An 18,837-nucleotide genomic window follows, 5' to 3' on the forward strand; every position below is an offset into this window, starting at 1 on the left:
GATGGACGGACGTACTTACGAAATGGTACTAATGTGACTTAGCCATTTTCAGTCACACAATGCTTAAAAAAAGACACACAGGTAAAAACGGAATGAACAGGATCAAAGAGAATTTACTGTTACCCATTGTTTTTCAAGTCACAAAAGTACCTCTGGGTTTGTACGAATATTATACTTAAAAATAAAGAAAAAAATAAGTCAATGGTCAATGCCCTTAAGAAATATATAAAGAAATACAAATCAGCCCAGTATTTGATTCAATGGTTTTTACATGGTTTAAACTTGGTTACATAGGTCCCGACACAGCTTCTGTATCTCCAAACCTTAAGTCTTGTGACGATGATACTGAGGCAGTTCATGTTAAAGTTAAGATAGAACTTGACTCAGGTAGAATAAGGGTCCGTTTAATTTGGCACCACCAATAGGAACCAATCTTTCGCATTAAGGGCCCGATTGGCCTCGTTGCACAAAGCAAAAAATCCAGAGTCAATTTAGAATTAATTTACACCATCTAATTATTTCCACATGGTATTTCTTTTTCAAATTCTGATTTTCATAAGCCCCACATTTTCTTCCGCGAACTTTACAGTTCCTTTTGAATGATTTACAGTTTTATAAAACTGGCTTAGATCTGTTCCTGATTTCTTATTCAGCAAACAGACAATAGATTCAGCATTTCGATTCATTCCAATTCATCCAGATGTCCATCATTTAGTAGGCTTTAGATTTTGTGGCCATTATTATTTTGATACATGTCTTCCTATGGAGGCATCGTCTTCTTGCGCTATTTTCGAACGTTTCAACTCGGGTTAACATCACATTGCTGAAAATGTTTCAAACATCAAGCATATGGTTCACATTCTAGATGATTTTCTTAAACTAGGTCCCCTTTATCCCCTTTGCTGTTGTCGTAGGATAAGAATTTATGTAAAATGTACACTGCCTTATATTTTGTTAATCATTTCAAATAAAATATATTAACTGTATCTAAATGCGTTGATAGTAACATTGTTATTTGGGACCCCTTGATTCCTATTACCGTTATATCTCTCTATATTTCTAATCATTTCCTATCTCTCATTGTTACTAAAACCTGTCACCCGTAAAAACTTAATATGCTATGTTCGGGTATGTTGTGTGATGCCTCCATTGCCCACTTCATATTTGGGACCAATTTCCATGTTATAGTTGTATAATTATATTTTATATTGTGTAAATATATTCTTTAATAAATATCTTGGATATTTTCGAGGTTAAGTAATCTTTGAGAGTTATAATTTAAATTATTAAATTATTACAGAATGTCTTTATTGGTATAGTTATAGAGGTTTTTGATAAGTTATAGAGATGTTTACTTACAATACTTACCTGAAATACTTACCTAATTGTACATGTAGCTATTACATACCTGTATCAAACACTCAACCGTATGTTATAATTGTTAATTGCACTTCATATTTGACCATTCCATGTTATAGTTGTATAATTATATTTATATTGTGTAAATATATTCTTTAATAAATATCTTGGATATTTCAGATATTTGCATTTGTTGTGTCTTGTGTCAGTCGATATATTACCCCACCTATAATACAAGTAACTGCCGACTGGGTTACGTCGACAATGGCGCCCAACGTTTAAGACATCCTTAAAATGAAATAAATTTATAAATACATGTATATCTGAATTCTGTTGTGTTATATACGTGAAGTATAATTTGTATGGTGACACATTCTCGACACGTCGGAAAAGTTGATATCACTGTGTTGTTTGTGGTTGTGTGTGATATAATTGCTGTGTGTTACGTGATGATTATAATTGTTTTAAATAAATAGTGTGGTGGTATATATGGTGTTGAAATATTAGACACGAACAATTTTGTGTTGAATGTATGAGTGTAGAATACAGACATATTACAAACATTACATATTGGAACAAATCATTTGAAGTATTTCTTGTGTATTCATTCTAAAAAGCGGGTTAAAGTTGGAAATTAATCAAAAATGGCATAGCTTTTAACAGAACGTGGAATTGAGGAGTATATTAAGAGATAGAAAAAGAGAAAAAGACCAGATGCAGGAGAAAAGGAGGAAAAGAGAAAGGAACGACTTGAAGAATTAGGAAAGGATTGAACATCGAACGATACAACGACAAATTTTGATGCAGGATGATTTCTTGAACTTGACATGCGAAACATATAAATCAAACAAGAACAAGGAAGTGATTAAAAGAAAGTATTATCTGATTTGAACATCGTATTTCCTACATGCATTACAAACATTTAACACGATAATCCAAGACTTGGAGATAATGAGCCACAAAAATTTAAACATCAAATAATCATTGGAAGAGTAACTTATTGCATTTTTAGGATGAAACCAAAGATATGCTAAGATAAAGGGATAGCATCAAAGATTAACAATAAAGGATATACAGTATTTGGTAGGACAATGCATTTCGGACAAAAGTATTACTCGGACATAGATCGGATGAAAAGTTATAGGAGTGGACAAAGTGTGAGGAGTTTGGATATGAAAATTGAATGAAATTAAAAGTGAAAATGGGGAGATTAGAAGTCAGAGAAGTTCTATTGAAAGGGAAAGTTTAAAGTCTCAGGAAATTACAAGAAGTTGAAAGTAAGAAGCAGAAGTTATTTATAGAAAGTCAAAGGAGGTTATAGGCTGAAATTGAGAATAAGAGAAAAGCTGAAAAAGAATTGATAGAGAGAATAAAACTATTAGAAGATCAGGAACTAGTTTTGAATAGGAAAAGATATGAAAATGAAATGCTTGAGAAGGAGATTCAAGCTAACAGAAAAGAGGATGGTACACTTAGCACAAAGATAAAATTGTTAAAAGAAAAAGAAAAGCTACTGAAAGAAAGACTACAAAGAACAGATGCAAATCAATTACAGACAAGAAAAGAACGACTGAAAAGAATGGAAATTAAAGATAATGGAACAGAATACAATAAAGAAGAAAGTTTTGTTCGACATAACTATACAGAGAAATGCCGACAAAAAGACAGCGACTATCCGATGTTTAAACTTGGACCACCGAAGATACCTCATTTCAATGGCAAGGATTTTGAGCAGTGGGAGATGGAGATATTTTGTTTATTAAGAACCCAGATGTATCCGGACTATGCTATTGTGCAAGCTATTCGACACTCCTTGATTGGAGATACACGACAAGTATTGTTGACAATTAAACCAACCGCATCAGCAAAAGAAATTCTGGAAAAGATAAGAGAAATCTACGGTGATATTAAGACAGGAGACAAAGCTGTTCAAAACTTTTACTCAGCAACGCAAAAGGAAGGAGAATCATGTTCTGCTTGGGGAATTAGAGTAGAAACCTTATTTTCAGAAAGCTGTAGAAAAGGGAGAAATAAGTGAGAGTAAAAGAGAAAGTAAACTTAAAGAACGCTTTTGGAGAGGATTATATTCTGAAAAAACTTAAGAATGCCACAAGAGTGTCGTATGAGTCAACAGATTTACATTTGAAAAATTAAGACGAAAGGCAAGGCTAGAAGAAGAAGAGAATTTATCAACTCAAGTGAAAGCAAATATTAACCAACAGAAAGAGACAGATGAAAAATTAACTATTCTTCAGGAGCTTCTGGATCGAATGAAAACATTAGAGGCCGATGTTGGAAAACTTAAAGGTCAAGATCAAAATTATACATATAGAGGAGGATACCAGCCAAGATTTAACAGCAGATATAGAGGTTCAAATAGAGGAAGAGGTTTTAGAAGGAACGAAAGTAACCAACAAGAGTCAACAAAGTATGACCGAAGTCTTTCAGAGAAGAAAGAGCCAAATGAGAGTAGAGAAACAAGTAAAGCCAATTTAAACGAGAAGGAGCTTCTATCGACGGGCAAGATGGAAGCAAAGAAGTAAACAGCCCGAACATAAAGAGAAATACATTACGAGAGAGGATGGTAGGAAAGGCAAATGAAAATACAATTTTTATAGACAACATTGAGGTTAAAGCCCTGATCGACACAGGTTCTATGGTCAGTACAATTTCAGAGACATATTTCAAGAAAATGGAGGATAAGCCAAAATTACATGACATCGGAGAATTTGAATTGAATATAACCGGAGCAAATGGAAAAGAAATACCTTATCTTGGATACATCGAAGCCGAAGTTAAAGTTCCAAACAGTAACATGTCAGGATTGGTAGTACCATTCCTTATTGTAAAAGCAACAGAATATAATGACACAGATTCCCATAATAGGTATGCGTACCGACATCATATCGGTGACGACGTGCAAGATTCAGTAATCCAGAAAATCAGAATAGAGGAATGTTCACAAATGGAATGGAAATCAGCTTTTGAGAATGAAAATCAGACCATAGTATTGGGTAAAGTAAAAATTGAACACAGGACTTCCTGTTATATCCCACTGCAAAGCTAAAACAATACTGGTTTTCTGAGAAAGCGACATCAAAGGCGCGAAACGCCATTCCAGAGATCGTTGATGACTCCGGTGCTGATAACCAATGGTAATAGTCCTAGGGTGTGGTAGTAACACATTAACAATCGCGAAAGAGCAGCATCAGAGTTATCACTGATAAGGATTGTGGTAAAGTCTTTCATAGCAGGAAACTATATCAGTAAAAGGAAGTTACGATAATCTGCCAGTTACAGCAAGTTGAAGTGTTGGATCAAGCTCCGATCTTCGACGCTAAGGATGACTTACCTAATTCTGAAAAAAGAAAATATACTTGCCAATGGAGGTCCGATTGTCTATCAACAGTCTGCATCTGAAAAAGAAAAAGAAACACATATTATAGAAACTAATGGAAACATCACACAAAAAGTTAAAATAAGTTCGGAAATAAACTTGAGCAATTCAGAACTCAATGAGGAACAACAAGAAGAAGTCATGCAATTGTTTGAAAATGGCAATCGATTTTTCCAAAGACGCCTTTAGAATTTAGGCCATACATCAAAAATAAAAACATAGAATTGAACTGACAGACAATAAGCCGTTTAAGGAGCCTTACAGAAGAATACCACCTGCACTGTTTTCTGAGATAAAACAACATCTAAAAGACATGCTTGATATTGGAGCCATACGACATCTAAGAGCCCCTGATCATCACAATGCTGTAGAATACAATCAGAGATAGAAGAAACAGAAAAAAGGATGGTAATCCGCTCGCGTCTGATTTGTCAGCTGGCAAATGTACATTCTCCGACTAAGAAACGACGACGTCTAAGTGAATTAATCAACAGAATAATGGATGACAGAGTCTCCAGATGCCTATCTGGACACAAAATACCGTTTCCAAAAATCTTGACTTAAAATTCTAGGTATGACGGAACAGATCGAAATTAGAAAGAAACGACTGACAAAAGAAAGAACCGAGACATTCAAGTAAGGAAGGATTTAAGGAATACCTACCACGCAAACGGATAGCGTCTAGCGAGGCCATATGTAAAGGCCCAGCGCATTATCCAGGCTCACGGAACGCATCGAGATAATGGGGAAGACCTAATGTCATAGCAGACGTCAATCACTACCCACTCACACTCTATGCACGCACGACACGTCGCTCATTGATGTACAAGCGCTAGGAATCGAGACCTTAATAACTCACCTGGAACCGACTAGCAATAGCAAGTCATGTTTTCACACGTTTGGCAGACTTGCAACCTGAAAGAAGTAAAACCATCAAAGTGACGAGATTTGTTGCATAAATGGAAACTACCTACCTAGGGCCACCGTCGTGAATCTGAAGATAGTATATTCCAGATAAAGCTGATCCTATTCAATAGAACTGAAGACAGTTAGAAATTGGCGCAGACGGCACAAACACATACCATCAACAAAAACGCAAAGTTTCGTCAATTTCAGGGTTTGCTGAGCTATTATAAGGATATTCATACAGATTTTGGCAGCTTTTTAGCCAGACCCCCTAAGATGACCTCATTAAGCTTACGGACAGAGACAGCAACTAAGAACAAGGAAAATCTTCTTTCAGGATATGAAAGTAAGCAGAAACGTGTTCCTTTCCGATGGGTATACTCCTCAGGAAACAAGCTTTTAATGATATCAAGGAACAACTGACAAACCCTCCCGTACTTGGATATGCAGATTATACAAAACCATTTACTGTACATGTCAATGCTTCATCTTTAGGACTTGGTGGAATCCTTTATCAAAAACAAGACGGAAAGGATCGTGGTCATTGCGTTTGCTAGCAGAAGTTTGAAACAAAGTGAGAGGAGCTATCCAGCTCACAAGCTCGAGTTTCTCGCACTCAAGTGGGCTGTCACTGAAAAGTTTCATGACTACTTGTATGGCGCGAAATTCGAGGTTTGTGACTGATAACAACCCTCTCACTTATGTGAATACTTCTGCTAAGCTAGATGCCACAGGTCACAGATGGCTAGCAGCTTTGGCGAATTATGATTTTTCGACCAAATATAAGAAAGGAGAGTCCGACGAAGCTTACCCACGGACAAGCCGAAAACATGTATGATAGAAGCAGTGACACTATGAAAGATCAGATTGCCAATATGCTCCACTCAGGAGTTACAACACAGACCCAGCGCACTACTCGGCATCACGACGCTGAGAACCAGTAGCATTGCACCAATCCAGGCACATCGGAACTCCCGATAGACAACGCCGATACCAAGCCGATGTTCTAGTGGCGCCGCAAGTGGCGCTAAGCCGGCCGCATCAAGAGAAGCGGAGGAGAAAGGTTCAATGCGATACACTAACCAATCATTCAGAGGCTGATGGACCAAGAGGAATAGTTCCCCAAAGAGTTGTTAAAGCCTGTTACAATGAGCTACAACAACTTAACACTCATACCCATACCCGTCCTACACTGATAGCAAATCCCAACCTGTGAAATTCCATTCCAAGAAGATCTCTTACGAAATGAAAGCGTTTCTTCAACAACCTGGATAAAAGCACAAGCAGATGATCCCACAGTATCTAAGATAGTTGACAATTTAAGAAACGGAACAAAACCGGCTAAGCCTTTTGACCGAACTATTTCTACATATATTAGAGAATGGTCGAACCTTGTCTTAATACAAGGTGTTCTTTACAGAAAATCGACATTGTCAGATGGTGATCATCTTCAACTTGTTTTACCTGAAGCCATTCGATTGGAGATTTTCAAATGCTTACATGACGACCTTGGTCACCAAGGTCGAGATCGTACAACATCGCTTTTCAAGGAAAGATTTTATTGGCCTGGAATGGACAGTTTTATCGCCAAATCAATCAGGAAGTGTGATCGTTGCATCAGAAGGAAGTCTCTCTCAACAACTGCAGCGTTGACTCCAATACAATCAACGGCACCAATGGAAGTGGTTTGTGTAGACTTCTTGTCATTGGAGAGATGTAAAGGAGGTTTTGAAAACATTCTTGTCCTGACCGATCACTTCAGTCGATATGCACAGGCATATCCTACTAGAAATCAGACTGCAAAGACAACGGCCAAATTTTGTTTGATAATTTTATAGTCCACTACGGATTTCCTGGTAGGATTCATAGTGACCAGGGACAGAATTTTGAGTCGCATCTAATCAAAGAGCTCTGCAGTCTGGCTGGCATTGAGAAAACAAGAACAACGCCTTACCATGCTATGGGGAACGGAATGGTCGAAAGATTTAATCAAACGTTACTCAAGATGCTTGGACTCTAGAGGAGCATCAAAAGTCCGATTGGAAAGCCCATGTTCCGAGTCTGGTCCATGCATACAATGCAACCCGTCATGAAAGTGTCGGCTTCTCTCCGTACTTTCTTATGTTTGGACGTCATCCTAGACTCGCCATTGATGCTTTTCTAGGGTTACCTACTGATGGTCTTTCATCAAGCATCCATTCGGAGTACGTGATTAAACTTAACGACCGTCTCCGTTCCGCATATGCAAAGGCTAGAGAAACCGCTGTTAAAACATCTGAAACAAACAAGGCTTATTATGAACAAAAAGCTAGAAGTTCCGTTCTTCAACCTGGCGACCGAGTGCTAGTCCGTAACGTTTCAATACGTGGAAACAAAAACTAGCAGACAAATGGGAACACAGTCCTTATATAGTTGTTAGTCAACCTCTTGAGGACATACCTGTTTACGAGGTTAAGAAGGAAGGTTCTCGTTTCAAGAAAACAAGAACTCTACATAGAAACCTCCTTTTGCCATTTATGTCTATTTCAGATGTTCCAGTTGAAGATAAACAAATGGAACTTGACATTGTAGATGACTCTGGTGATTTACAAACAGACGTAGATGTTACAGATGCAGAGCACGTTTCTGTTGAGAATGGTATGAATCTAAATAATGATTGTTCTTTTTCTCATTCTGATATTTCTATTTCAGGTGAACAGGATGATGATGAAATACAACTTGAACAGTCATCTAGACCAATAAGGACACGAAGGCAGCCAAATTGGATGTCGACAGGCGACTGAAAACTTTAGATTCAAATAAAATTTTGATGTTTCTTAATCAGTACGTTACTACATGTATATAAGTATGAGTTCTTATTTTGTTTTCTCTACTCGTATAACACCTATTTGATGTGATTCTCACGAATAATGTTAAAACTGATAGTTATCAGTGCGATGATATTACTTACCTTTATCTAATGTGCTTCTATTTGCACCCTTAGGGTTTTGATGGACTCGACTTTTGTGCAAATGTCAGATACTTACCATTAAATGATGTATACTTACCTTAACTGGAGGTTATTCATGCAACTTAACATCTTAAAAATGATTGTCAGATCTTGTTGTCGATGTCCAATAAGATGTTTTCTTTTTGTTTCATTGAATTTAATTTAATGACAACTTATTCATTGTGTAAGTACTCATTTGTAGACATCTACAAATGTTAGTAATACCAAATAGAGCGAATATAACACCTCTGGTGGAGTACTTGTAAATTTTGTAACCCACGTTTTGTACTTTTTGTTGTTAATTTTACATTTGTCATTTTACTTTTATAACATAAGTTTTATACTTAAGATAATAGTAAGTGTAATTTGTAATATTGGGAGACGTACAGAAAAGTCAGGAGCCTTTTTAACGAACCTGGAGGAGTATGTCGTAGGATAAGAATTTATGTACAATGTACACTGCCTTATATTTTGTTAATCGTTTCAAATAAAATATATTAACTGTATCTAAATGCGTTACATGTTATTTGACCCTTGATCCTATACCGTTATATCTCTCTATATTTCTATTATTCCTATCTCTCATTGTTACTAACCTGTCACCCGTAAACTTAATATGCTATGTTCGGGTATGTTGTGTGATGCTCCATTGCACTTCATATTTGACCATTCCATGTTATAGTTGTATAATTATATTTTATATTGTGTAAATATATTCTTTAATAAATATATTGGATATTTCAGGTTAGTAATCTTTGAGATTTATAATTTAAACTATTACATTATTACAGAATGTCTTTATTGGTATATTTAAATAGGTTTTTGATAAGTTATAGAGATGTTTACTTACAATACTTACCTGGAATACTAACCTAATTGTACATGTAGTTATTACATACCTGTATCATACACTCAACCTTATGTTATAATTGTTAATGGCACTTCATATTTGACCATTCCATGTTATAGTTGTATAATTATATTTACTTTGTGTAAATATATTCTTTAATAAATATATTGGATATTTCAGATATTTGCATTTGTTGTGTCTTGTGTCAGTCGATATATTACCCCACCTATAATACAAGTAACTGCCGACTGGGTTACGTCGACATCGAGATCTCTTGCGTGCTAATCAACTGCACTAACCATTACACCAATATACAATCTGATAAATGTCTCAATCTATCAGATAGTATACACTATATATCTCGTAAACGTGTTTGCTTAGTTTCGTTTACTTGCAACGCGAACGACGAAAATGACCGTTAAAATTTAATATAAGTTTCTGATAAATACTCCAGAAACAATTAAACTTTAATAAATACAACAAATTACTGTTTTTCGAACACTAATCAATTGTATTCCCGAGTAAAATATCCGAACCTTGCAAGGATTAGTATTTTCTTGGACACAACCTTAATTGCAGAATTTGCAAACAAGGTATATGCACATAAAGAGTAGTCGACTTTCTTATTTTTAATTCTTTTCTCTTTTCTAAAGAAAAGAATTACAAGTTATGGAGAAAAAAAAAACACCACAAAAATATAATGTGAAAAAAAAAATGCGACGTTACTTGGTTTCGATCTCTAAACAATAGGGGTGAAAGGCGAACACGTTAACCACTGGGCTATCAGGGAATAGATAGTGGTAGAGAGGTAATAGTGGTAGTGTATATCAATACCTTTCGCAACGGGTTGAAGAAATAAGTTACACCATCCAATTTTTGGTCATGTGTTAAAAGCTACAAAGTATATAAAGCGTTTAAATGTTTTGAACAGAAGCTTTATCAACATATCTTGAACAACAATTTACTTAAGATAAAGCTTAGTTAAAAATCTAAAGAAATTATTATTAATAAAAATGACTACTATTTCTTCAAAAATTTATATTCAAAAATTAAAGCAAAGTTGTTACCTTTTATATATAAATCCTATATAAAATTAATCCAACACTTAAATCACAATATTCACTACTTATCACAACCACACTATTTACACAAATCACAATAAAAAATAAGCTGTCAAAAATGTCAAACTTTCACTTGAAGTGAAAATTATAGAGTCTGTGGCACAAATCCGACAATGAAAAGAAATCCAGCGACGAGGCTAGCCTTTCCGGTAAGTAATCCTGTTTCTCGACGTCTCGAGTTAAGATTCCATGGAAATAAATAAATAAGGGCCCTAATAATAATGAAGGAGTTTGTACGCACGTGACAATGTTTATAAATACACGCAAATACGGACGGGATATCCAACAAAATTGATGATGTCAACTAATCACATGGTTTTAAAAACCAATAGAAATACTAGGATCCTGGCGGGAAGAAGGTAATTGGGTCATATGCAAAAACCGCAAGGGTATTAACCAATAAAAATCCTTCTTCGCACAATATGAAGAATGTGTTGTATACACTTTAATTCCAAGCATAACAGAATATAAGTATTCCTCTGATATAACAAATCACTGTCGTAGAAATAATCAGGTGTCTTCTAAGTCAGCCTTGTTAACTGATCTCTTGTAGATTATCAATTAATCACACGTTATGGGCGCCATTGTCGACGTAACCCAGTCGGCAGTTACTTGTATTATAGGTGGGGTAATATATCGACTGACACAAGACACAACAAATGCAAATATCTGAAATATCCAATATATTTATTAAAGAATATATTTACACAATATAAATATAATTATACAACTATAACATGGAATGGTCAAATATGAAGTGCAATGGAGCATCACACAACATACCCGAACATAGCATATTAAGTTTACGGGTGACAGGTATTAGTAAAACTGAGAGATAGGATAGATAGAAATTAATAGAGAAGATACGGTATAGGAAATCAGGGGTCAAATAACATTAAGCATTTACCTTCGGTACGTGAAACGGTGCGGAATTTTCGTTTACGGTGCTCATCCAGATTCGGAAACGAGAAACACCAGAAGTACGTGTGATTTTGTAAGCGAGTATTTGGAAGATACTACCGTTATATAAGAGGATAAAGAATGTTCCTATAATTGTAAAAATCAGAAATTACTAAAGACAACTGTTCACGAACATGTTTTGTTATTTAGGATTTTTATATGAAATTATTTACTGAAAACTTTGGCGAAAAACACACACGTGAAATTCGAAGCGAGAGGCCTGGTAAATTTTTTTAGCAAACCTCCATATCAGAGGCATCAATCTTAAAGAAAACATGCTTGATTATTAGCGTACATGTATAAAATCATTTCTGGAAATTAAAAATTGTTTCAATCAGTTTGTTGTGCCTGAATCTGTCTACTTTCTGTTTCGCCTACACACCGGTGCAGACACCTAGCAACGGTTCGGAATTTCCGTAAAAAATGAAACGGTGCTGCCACAAATTAGGCAACGGTGCATACATCTTTTTCAAAAAGTATACGGTTCAGACACACGTTTAGTCTATAGCTGTAATATGACATTTAAGAAAAGAAGATATATAAAATGTAAATGTGTCTAATAACAAGAGCTGTCAGAAGGACAGCGCGCTCGACTTTTTTAGTGCTTGCCTATAAAACAAAACTTTGACAGTTAAGGGCACACAAGACTTTAACTAGGAATTTCTAAGTACAAATCAAGAAACATTTTCACAGAGTTATCTTCTCTTGCTTACAGATAGGTCTCATGATGGCACATAAGAACTCCAACTTCCAAAGTAATATCTCAAATGGTTAGGTCAACAAGTGGACAAGAATGAAAATTTTAACTGAGTTTCTAAGTCAAAAAGGGCCATAATTCAAATAAAATCCTTAACAGAATTACCTTCTCCTGCCCATGTTTGGGACCATGATGGTAAACAAGTATTCCAACTTTCAATTTAATATCTCAACCAGTTCAGTCAAAAAGTTGACTGGTACAAAAAAACTTAACCAAGATTCTAAGTCGATAAAAGGCCTTAATTTTTAAAACAAATCCCTGACAGAGTTACCTTCTCTTGCGTACAGATGGGGGTAATGATGTGAAATAGCATTAAAAGTTTCAAAGCAATATCTCAAAGGGTTAAGGCAATAAGTGGATTTTACCCATATTCAATGTATTTTCTAAGTCAAAAAGGGGCATAATTCTGTCAAAAACCTTGACAGAGTTATGTCCTCTTGTCTGTTGATGAAGGTCGTGATGGTAAACAAGTATGGTCAGTTTCAAAGCAATACCTCCAATGGTTTTGAAATAAAGTGAGGTGGTACAAAAAACTTAACCAAGCTCAATACACTTTCTAAGTCAAAAAAGGGCCATAATTCTGTCAAAAACCTTGACAGAGTTATGTACTCTTGTCTGTAGATGGAGGTTATGATGGTGAACAAGTATGGTAAGTTTCAAAGCCATACTTGTAATACTTCTGAAATAAAGTGGGGTGGTACGAAAAACTTAACCAAGGTGTGACGCCAACGCTAACGCCGACGCCGACGCCGGGGCGAGTAGGATAGCTCCCCTTTTCATAGAAAAGTCGAGCTAAAAACCGTAGTAGTAACAGCCCTTAAACATAAAATAACATTCTCTAAATTTGAAACAAATATGTGATGATGAATGACAGCTTTAATTACAGCCGTGATCATAAATTGTATATTGTCTATATATGCAATGCTATTATACAGCTTCATTTATTGTCCAGTTCTATGAAGTAACCTTTCACTCAGCTGATAATTTTTTTATTCTTTTACGGGCTACTATTATTACAGCTTAACCAAGTGTCATGAAAATATATTTTCAATACGAAAAATATCCTCTACATCATTTAATATTTTTCACTAACTGAAGCATACATTTATTAAAATACTTTGTAATAGATCTAAGGTAAATAAACATTGTTTTATTTTTCGGGAAATTTTATCACTGAATATGTATGTAACTCAGCTTTCTTGTTCCTATTTGTTGAAATGGAAAGATTTCGAAAGGCAGTAAGCTACATAACTTCTTATCGGAGAAAATAAAGTAAAAAAGTTAACAAACTACTATAACTTTTGGTCATTTTATTATTTTCTCGTCGAGACGAGTATCATAATATGTAAACCCTATTACAAGTATAATAATTATTGTTTTTTTTTTCTGTTTTAGTTTCACTGTCGGAGAAGAAAACCTGTGTTACTATTGTAAGTTCTCCAGTATGGATCTTCAAGAGTGTATCAAATTATCAATCACTTAGTTGTTCAGCATGGTCATCTGCAACTTAAATTAAGAACGAGAGCATTCAACGCGTCAACGGGTCAAATTGGTCTTTTATCAAACGATTTTGGAGTTATACCAAATTTACAGCTGGAAACTGGACAATACTTCAAAGTAGATGCAACGACATTTTCACTGGAAAGTCTAATGCAATAATGAAAAATATTGATAGTTTTTACAAGAATACTTTTCACTCAATCTTTCACTAATTGAGTTTGAAGCGAGCAAATAGCTAGTTCCATCTTATGCGAAAAAAGCATAAAACTTAAACACCTTTAAAAACATTTCATACTAGTTCTTACGTTGAACTCGTACTCTCGAGCAAAGAAGAACTTCGTATAATTATGAGAAAGTTAAATACAAAATTTGAAGAAACAAAAACTCTTCTACCAGTGTCATAGGGAGCAAAATGAAAAAAGCGGGACATTTACTAAAATCCGTGGATGAACTTTCATTAGAATGGGTTAGTAATCAAGGAAATTTCCATATGATAATATTGCATTCCCAACTATCTTTATGGATGTCTGTCGTTTTTCATAATATGGCTTGCGATGATACGTCCGAAATGACTTATAGTGATGCAGTCAAACTGTTTTAGCGTATTGGATTCAGACTTTTTCATGGAAAGTGGTTGAAATTATTATTAAATGAATATTTCTTGTTAATATTTCAGATAAATTATGTCTTCATGGCATGCATATACACCATGATCAAAAATGATAAATAAATGATATGTGAAAACAATTGTTTATTAATTTTAATATTATACAATCATTTGAGATCATTTGTAAAATAAAAGGAAATCTCTATAAATCGGCAGCAAATCACAGTATGAATCACATAACATGTAAATGATAGTAAAACAACAATATCAACAATATCAAAGCAACAGTATCGATAGTTATAAAAATGAGTATAAGTACATGTATATCAGAACTTCCTTACACACTGCTTGGACCTTACTAATATCGGAATGTATGACTGTTCAAAAGTATAAACATATTTCCTTAATTTTAACACTTACAAAATATATAAACGAGTCCTTACTAAAAAAAAGGTATGTATAAAACAGTCGCAGGTTAATTAAGAAACAGTGGTGTGTGAAACCGACATGAACAAAAAAATGTACCGTTTTTGACCACTTAATTTGATCACGTTAAAACAGTTTACATTAAATTTAGTTCTGTCAAATATTGATTGGAGAGAAGCTCGTTAAAATATCAGGTTTTATTAAAATAGATTATTCTTTATTTAAAACTATAGCTATCCGTAAGAAAACGCGCTCGACTACTGTAAGTTCTTGTCTGAAAGTGAGGATGATAGTCAATAATAAGTATATAAAGTTTCAAAACAATACCTTAAGGAAATATTAAAAGTGAGTGGGTACGGAAAACTTAACCGAAATTTCTTAGTTGAAAAGAGGGCAAAATCCATGAAAAAATTATATCGTCTTGACTGGAAGTTGAAATAATGGACACTTACAAGTAATGTATAAGTTCCCCGTGTAACGAAATAAGTATAGGTAAAATGGGTACGAAAAAGGGCCGGTATATTTGTGTCAAATCATGCATTTGACCATTAATGATGATGATGAGTTATGTCATCATTGACTAGAGTGGAATTGATAGTCACTTACAAGTATCTTTATAGTTTTAGCAATATCCTCTGCTCGATATACACGATTTAATAGCTTTTGAAGAGGTTGCTGTTGAGTCATATATGAACAATTATAACTGAAGAATTGTGTATGCAGCGGACAGGCCCGAGCGAAGCCGAGGCTTGATTAATTCGAGTAGATAATCTGTGTTTGTGTGAGCATAAGCTGGCAAGGTGGATACAACACGTGACAAAAGATCAACAAGTTGTTAGTCTTGTCATGACTTATAAAAAGGAAACTTAAAAATTTGAAAGTACGGAAAACATTTTGATACAGTATGAACTTGTATCATATCACCACGTGAAAATTTACTTATGACTCTTTGAAGATGTCTACATAGACTTGCTCTCCAGACATATTTCTTTGAACAAATAGTGTAACTGAACCTTTTTGCTTTTTCGTGCACACCTTTAATGTGGTCTACAAGTTCATCTTTCCTTAAAAAGTCTCGCTTACATATGGTGCATGTAAATTCTTTCTTTTCAGTGTTTCCATGGCTTATCATATGTCTGTTTAGCGCTGATTTCCTAGTAAAGGTTTCATTGCATTTTCCACATTCAAGTTTCTTCTTATCATGATGTGCTCTCTGGTGGACTTCAAGAGACGATCGCTCAACATAGACTCTACCACAGCATTTATAAGGCTGGTTATCTATGGAATAAAATATATATAAACAATTAAACAAAGTTGAGAAGAAAATAAGTACATTTACATGTACACGTTTTTAGGAAAGACAGTCACTCTGCTTGTATTTCCTTTTCAACATAATAAGAAAAAGATTCTACAGTTTTCTAAGTTTAATATTACTGTTCTGTTAAAAATGTATACATATACTTATTTAAGAGAGTTTTCCTTTTTGGTTACAGTGTGATTTCACATAGCCAATAAAATAGATTTATACGCTTTTGAACGTTTTTTCATAAAGTAAAGATAATCCGATTTTAAATAGAATAAATAAAACAAAAGTTGTAAAACAAAATAAAACCTGAGTGTTTTAGTACTCGGTGTTTACGTAAACCACTCTTCGTCCTGTATTTTGTTCCACAGTCGCAACACAGACACTCTTCAATAAATGAGCTGACCAGTGCTTGGAAGCTGTAAAATATAATAATAAGAAATAAATTATGTGAAGCGATATGCAACTTCAAATTTCTGGTTTCATTTAGCAAATATATTTTTATGTCTGAACCGTATACTTTTTTAAAAAGATGTATGCGCCGTTGCCTAATTTGTGGCAGCACCGTTTCATTTTTTACGGAAATTCCGAACCGTTGCTAGGTGTCTGCACCGGTGTGTAGGCGAAACAGAAAGTAGACAGATTCAGGCACAACAAACTGATTGAAACAATTTTTAATTTCCAGAAATGATTTAATACATGTACGCTAATAATCAAGCATGTTTTCTTTAAGATTGATGCCTCTGATATGAAGGTTTGCTAAAAAATTTACCAGGCCTCTCGGTTCGAATTTCACGTGTGTGTTTTTCGCAAAAGTTTTCAGTAAATAATTCATATAAATCCTATATAACAAACATGGTGAACAGGTTGGTCTTATAGTGAATTTATTTTTACATTATATGCAACTATTCTTTTATCCTCTAAGTAACGTATATCTCCAAATACATCGGTTACAAAATGACACGTACCATCTGGTTGTTTCTCGGTCCGACATCTTGGATGGAAGCACCGTAACACGGAAAATCCGCACCGTTTCACGTACCCGACAGTGATTTAGATACAGTTAATATATTTTATTTGAAACGATTAACAAAATATAAGGCAGTGTACATTGTACATAAATTCTTATCCTACGACAAAGGCATTCGATTTTGTGCCGAATACTGTGACATTATAACAACAGATACTTTGGTCACACATGAGGTGTAATTTTATTTTTATGAATGTAAACACAGAGGGTTTTAAAGCAATTCAACAAAAGAGTATATTGATCTCCCGATAAATCAATTAACAATAGCTTTTTATATATCACCAATGTCAAGTAGCTTTTATATCTTTGACTCGCAAGAACATGATGTTAATGAATTTCCTCATACCTAAAATTCAGGTAATAGTCTTCTATTATTGGGAGATTCGAGGACGATTAGTTGTCGGACAACGCCAACCTGAATGAAAGCCGATATTCTAAATTCTAATCCACACCATAACCTGTGCTGAGGCAAAAAATAACCTTTTGACAAGTCATGCTTTCATTCAAGCACTTCCGTTGCTCAACATCCCATCGACCTAAATATTACATAAAACTGTATGCAAGTTAACAAAATTTATTCAACAAATATACAAGCAATAGCAGATTTCCTATTATCTTCTGCCTGGATGTATTTGGGCATGGTTCCCGCGCTCATCATGTTAGCGCTCATCATGTTAGCGCTCATCATGTTAACCCCACTAGGTTAACCAGTCACCAAACAAATAGTCGTTAGGGGCGACCTTGAAGCAATCAGTTAACTGTCCAAAAAGCTATACACAACAATACGCCCGAATTGGGGCTTAAACTACGCCTGAACTGAGGCTGAAAATACGCCTGAAATGGGGCTTTAAAGTGAATGTCTTCGATCAAAGATATCATAAAAGCTGAGATCCATGCTAGCACAGCCCCGGATGATGTCGGCAGAGTCCCGGATGATCCCGGCAGAGCCCCGGTACGGTCAGATAGAGTGCCGACAATCACCGGTAGAGCTCCGGCAGAGCCCTTGATCATCCCGGACGTTGCCGACAGAGTTACGGACGTACCCCGGTCGTTCCTGGATCACCCGACCGACCACCGGGACTCTAGCGGGATGCTTGTGAGATTGTTAAAAAAGTTTTAAAAATGTATTTGAAAATAAGTTGATTGTTGGATACAGTCTATCTCCCTTACTATTAAAAGGGAAAAAAATAAGTTAAACCGAGGTGCATTGGTGCTTTACACCGGGCACTTAAAAGAACCAGGGTCGCCTCTGGAACGGGGCGTCTTCTGTATCATGCACTATCCCCCGAAAAATAATATACTAACAAATAATATACTAACGGATATATACAAATCTACCACTACACATGCAAGTTAAGATAGTGCGATACTGTATAAACAAAAATCCGGCAATGAGATACTTGGCGGGGATTCATTTTATTTACACTGTCTCGTTTATAGGAACATGGTGGGGCTAAGAGCGAGGTTTGGTGCACCATTTACCGGTTTAAACTCCCCAGCAGTCATTATTATGCTGCTGACCGTTCCAAGGCGGCGCCCCTCTGTGTTCCTCAGATGTATGTCTATGTTGTTTAATACTGTTTTGGTGACACTTTTGCTTGTGTCCCTTGTTGTTTTCTCGTCTACGGTAAG

General features: G+C 35.2%; 1 protein-coding gene across 1 annotated transcript; it reads right to left on the minus strand.

Moving 5' to 3' along the window:
* Window positions 1-15,716: 15,716 nt before the first annotated feature.
* LOC132739313 (zinc finger protein 605-like) lies at window positions 15,717-17,222 on the minus strand. The gene is made up of 3 exons (XM_060727000.1): window positions 17,144-17,222; window positions 16,485-16,594; window positions 15,717-16,150 (listed from the first exon to the last, which is right to left on the minus strand). The coding sequence occupies exons 1-3, from the start codon at window positions 17,167-17,169 to the stop codon at window positions 15,717-15,719; spliced, it is 570 nt and encodes a 189-aa protein (XP_060582983.1). The 5' UTR covers window positions 17,170-17,222.
* Window positions 17,223-18,837: the final 1,615 nt, after the last annotated feature.

This window comes from Ruditapes philippinarum, unplaced genomic scaffold (genome assembly GCF_026571515.1).
Source record: "Ruditapes philippinarum isolate M1 unplaced genomic scaffold, ASM2657151v2 ctg157_1_1_1_1, whole genome shotgun sequence".
Classification (NCBI taxonomy): domain Eukaryota; kingdom Metazoa; phylum Mollusca; class Bivalvia; order Venerida; family Veneridae; genus Ruditapes; species Ruditapes philippinarum.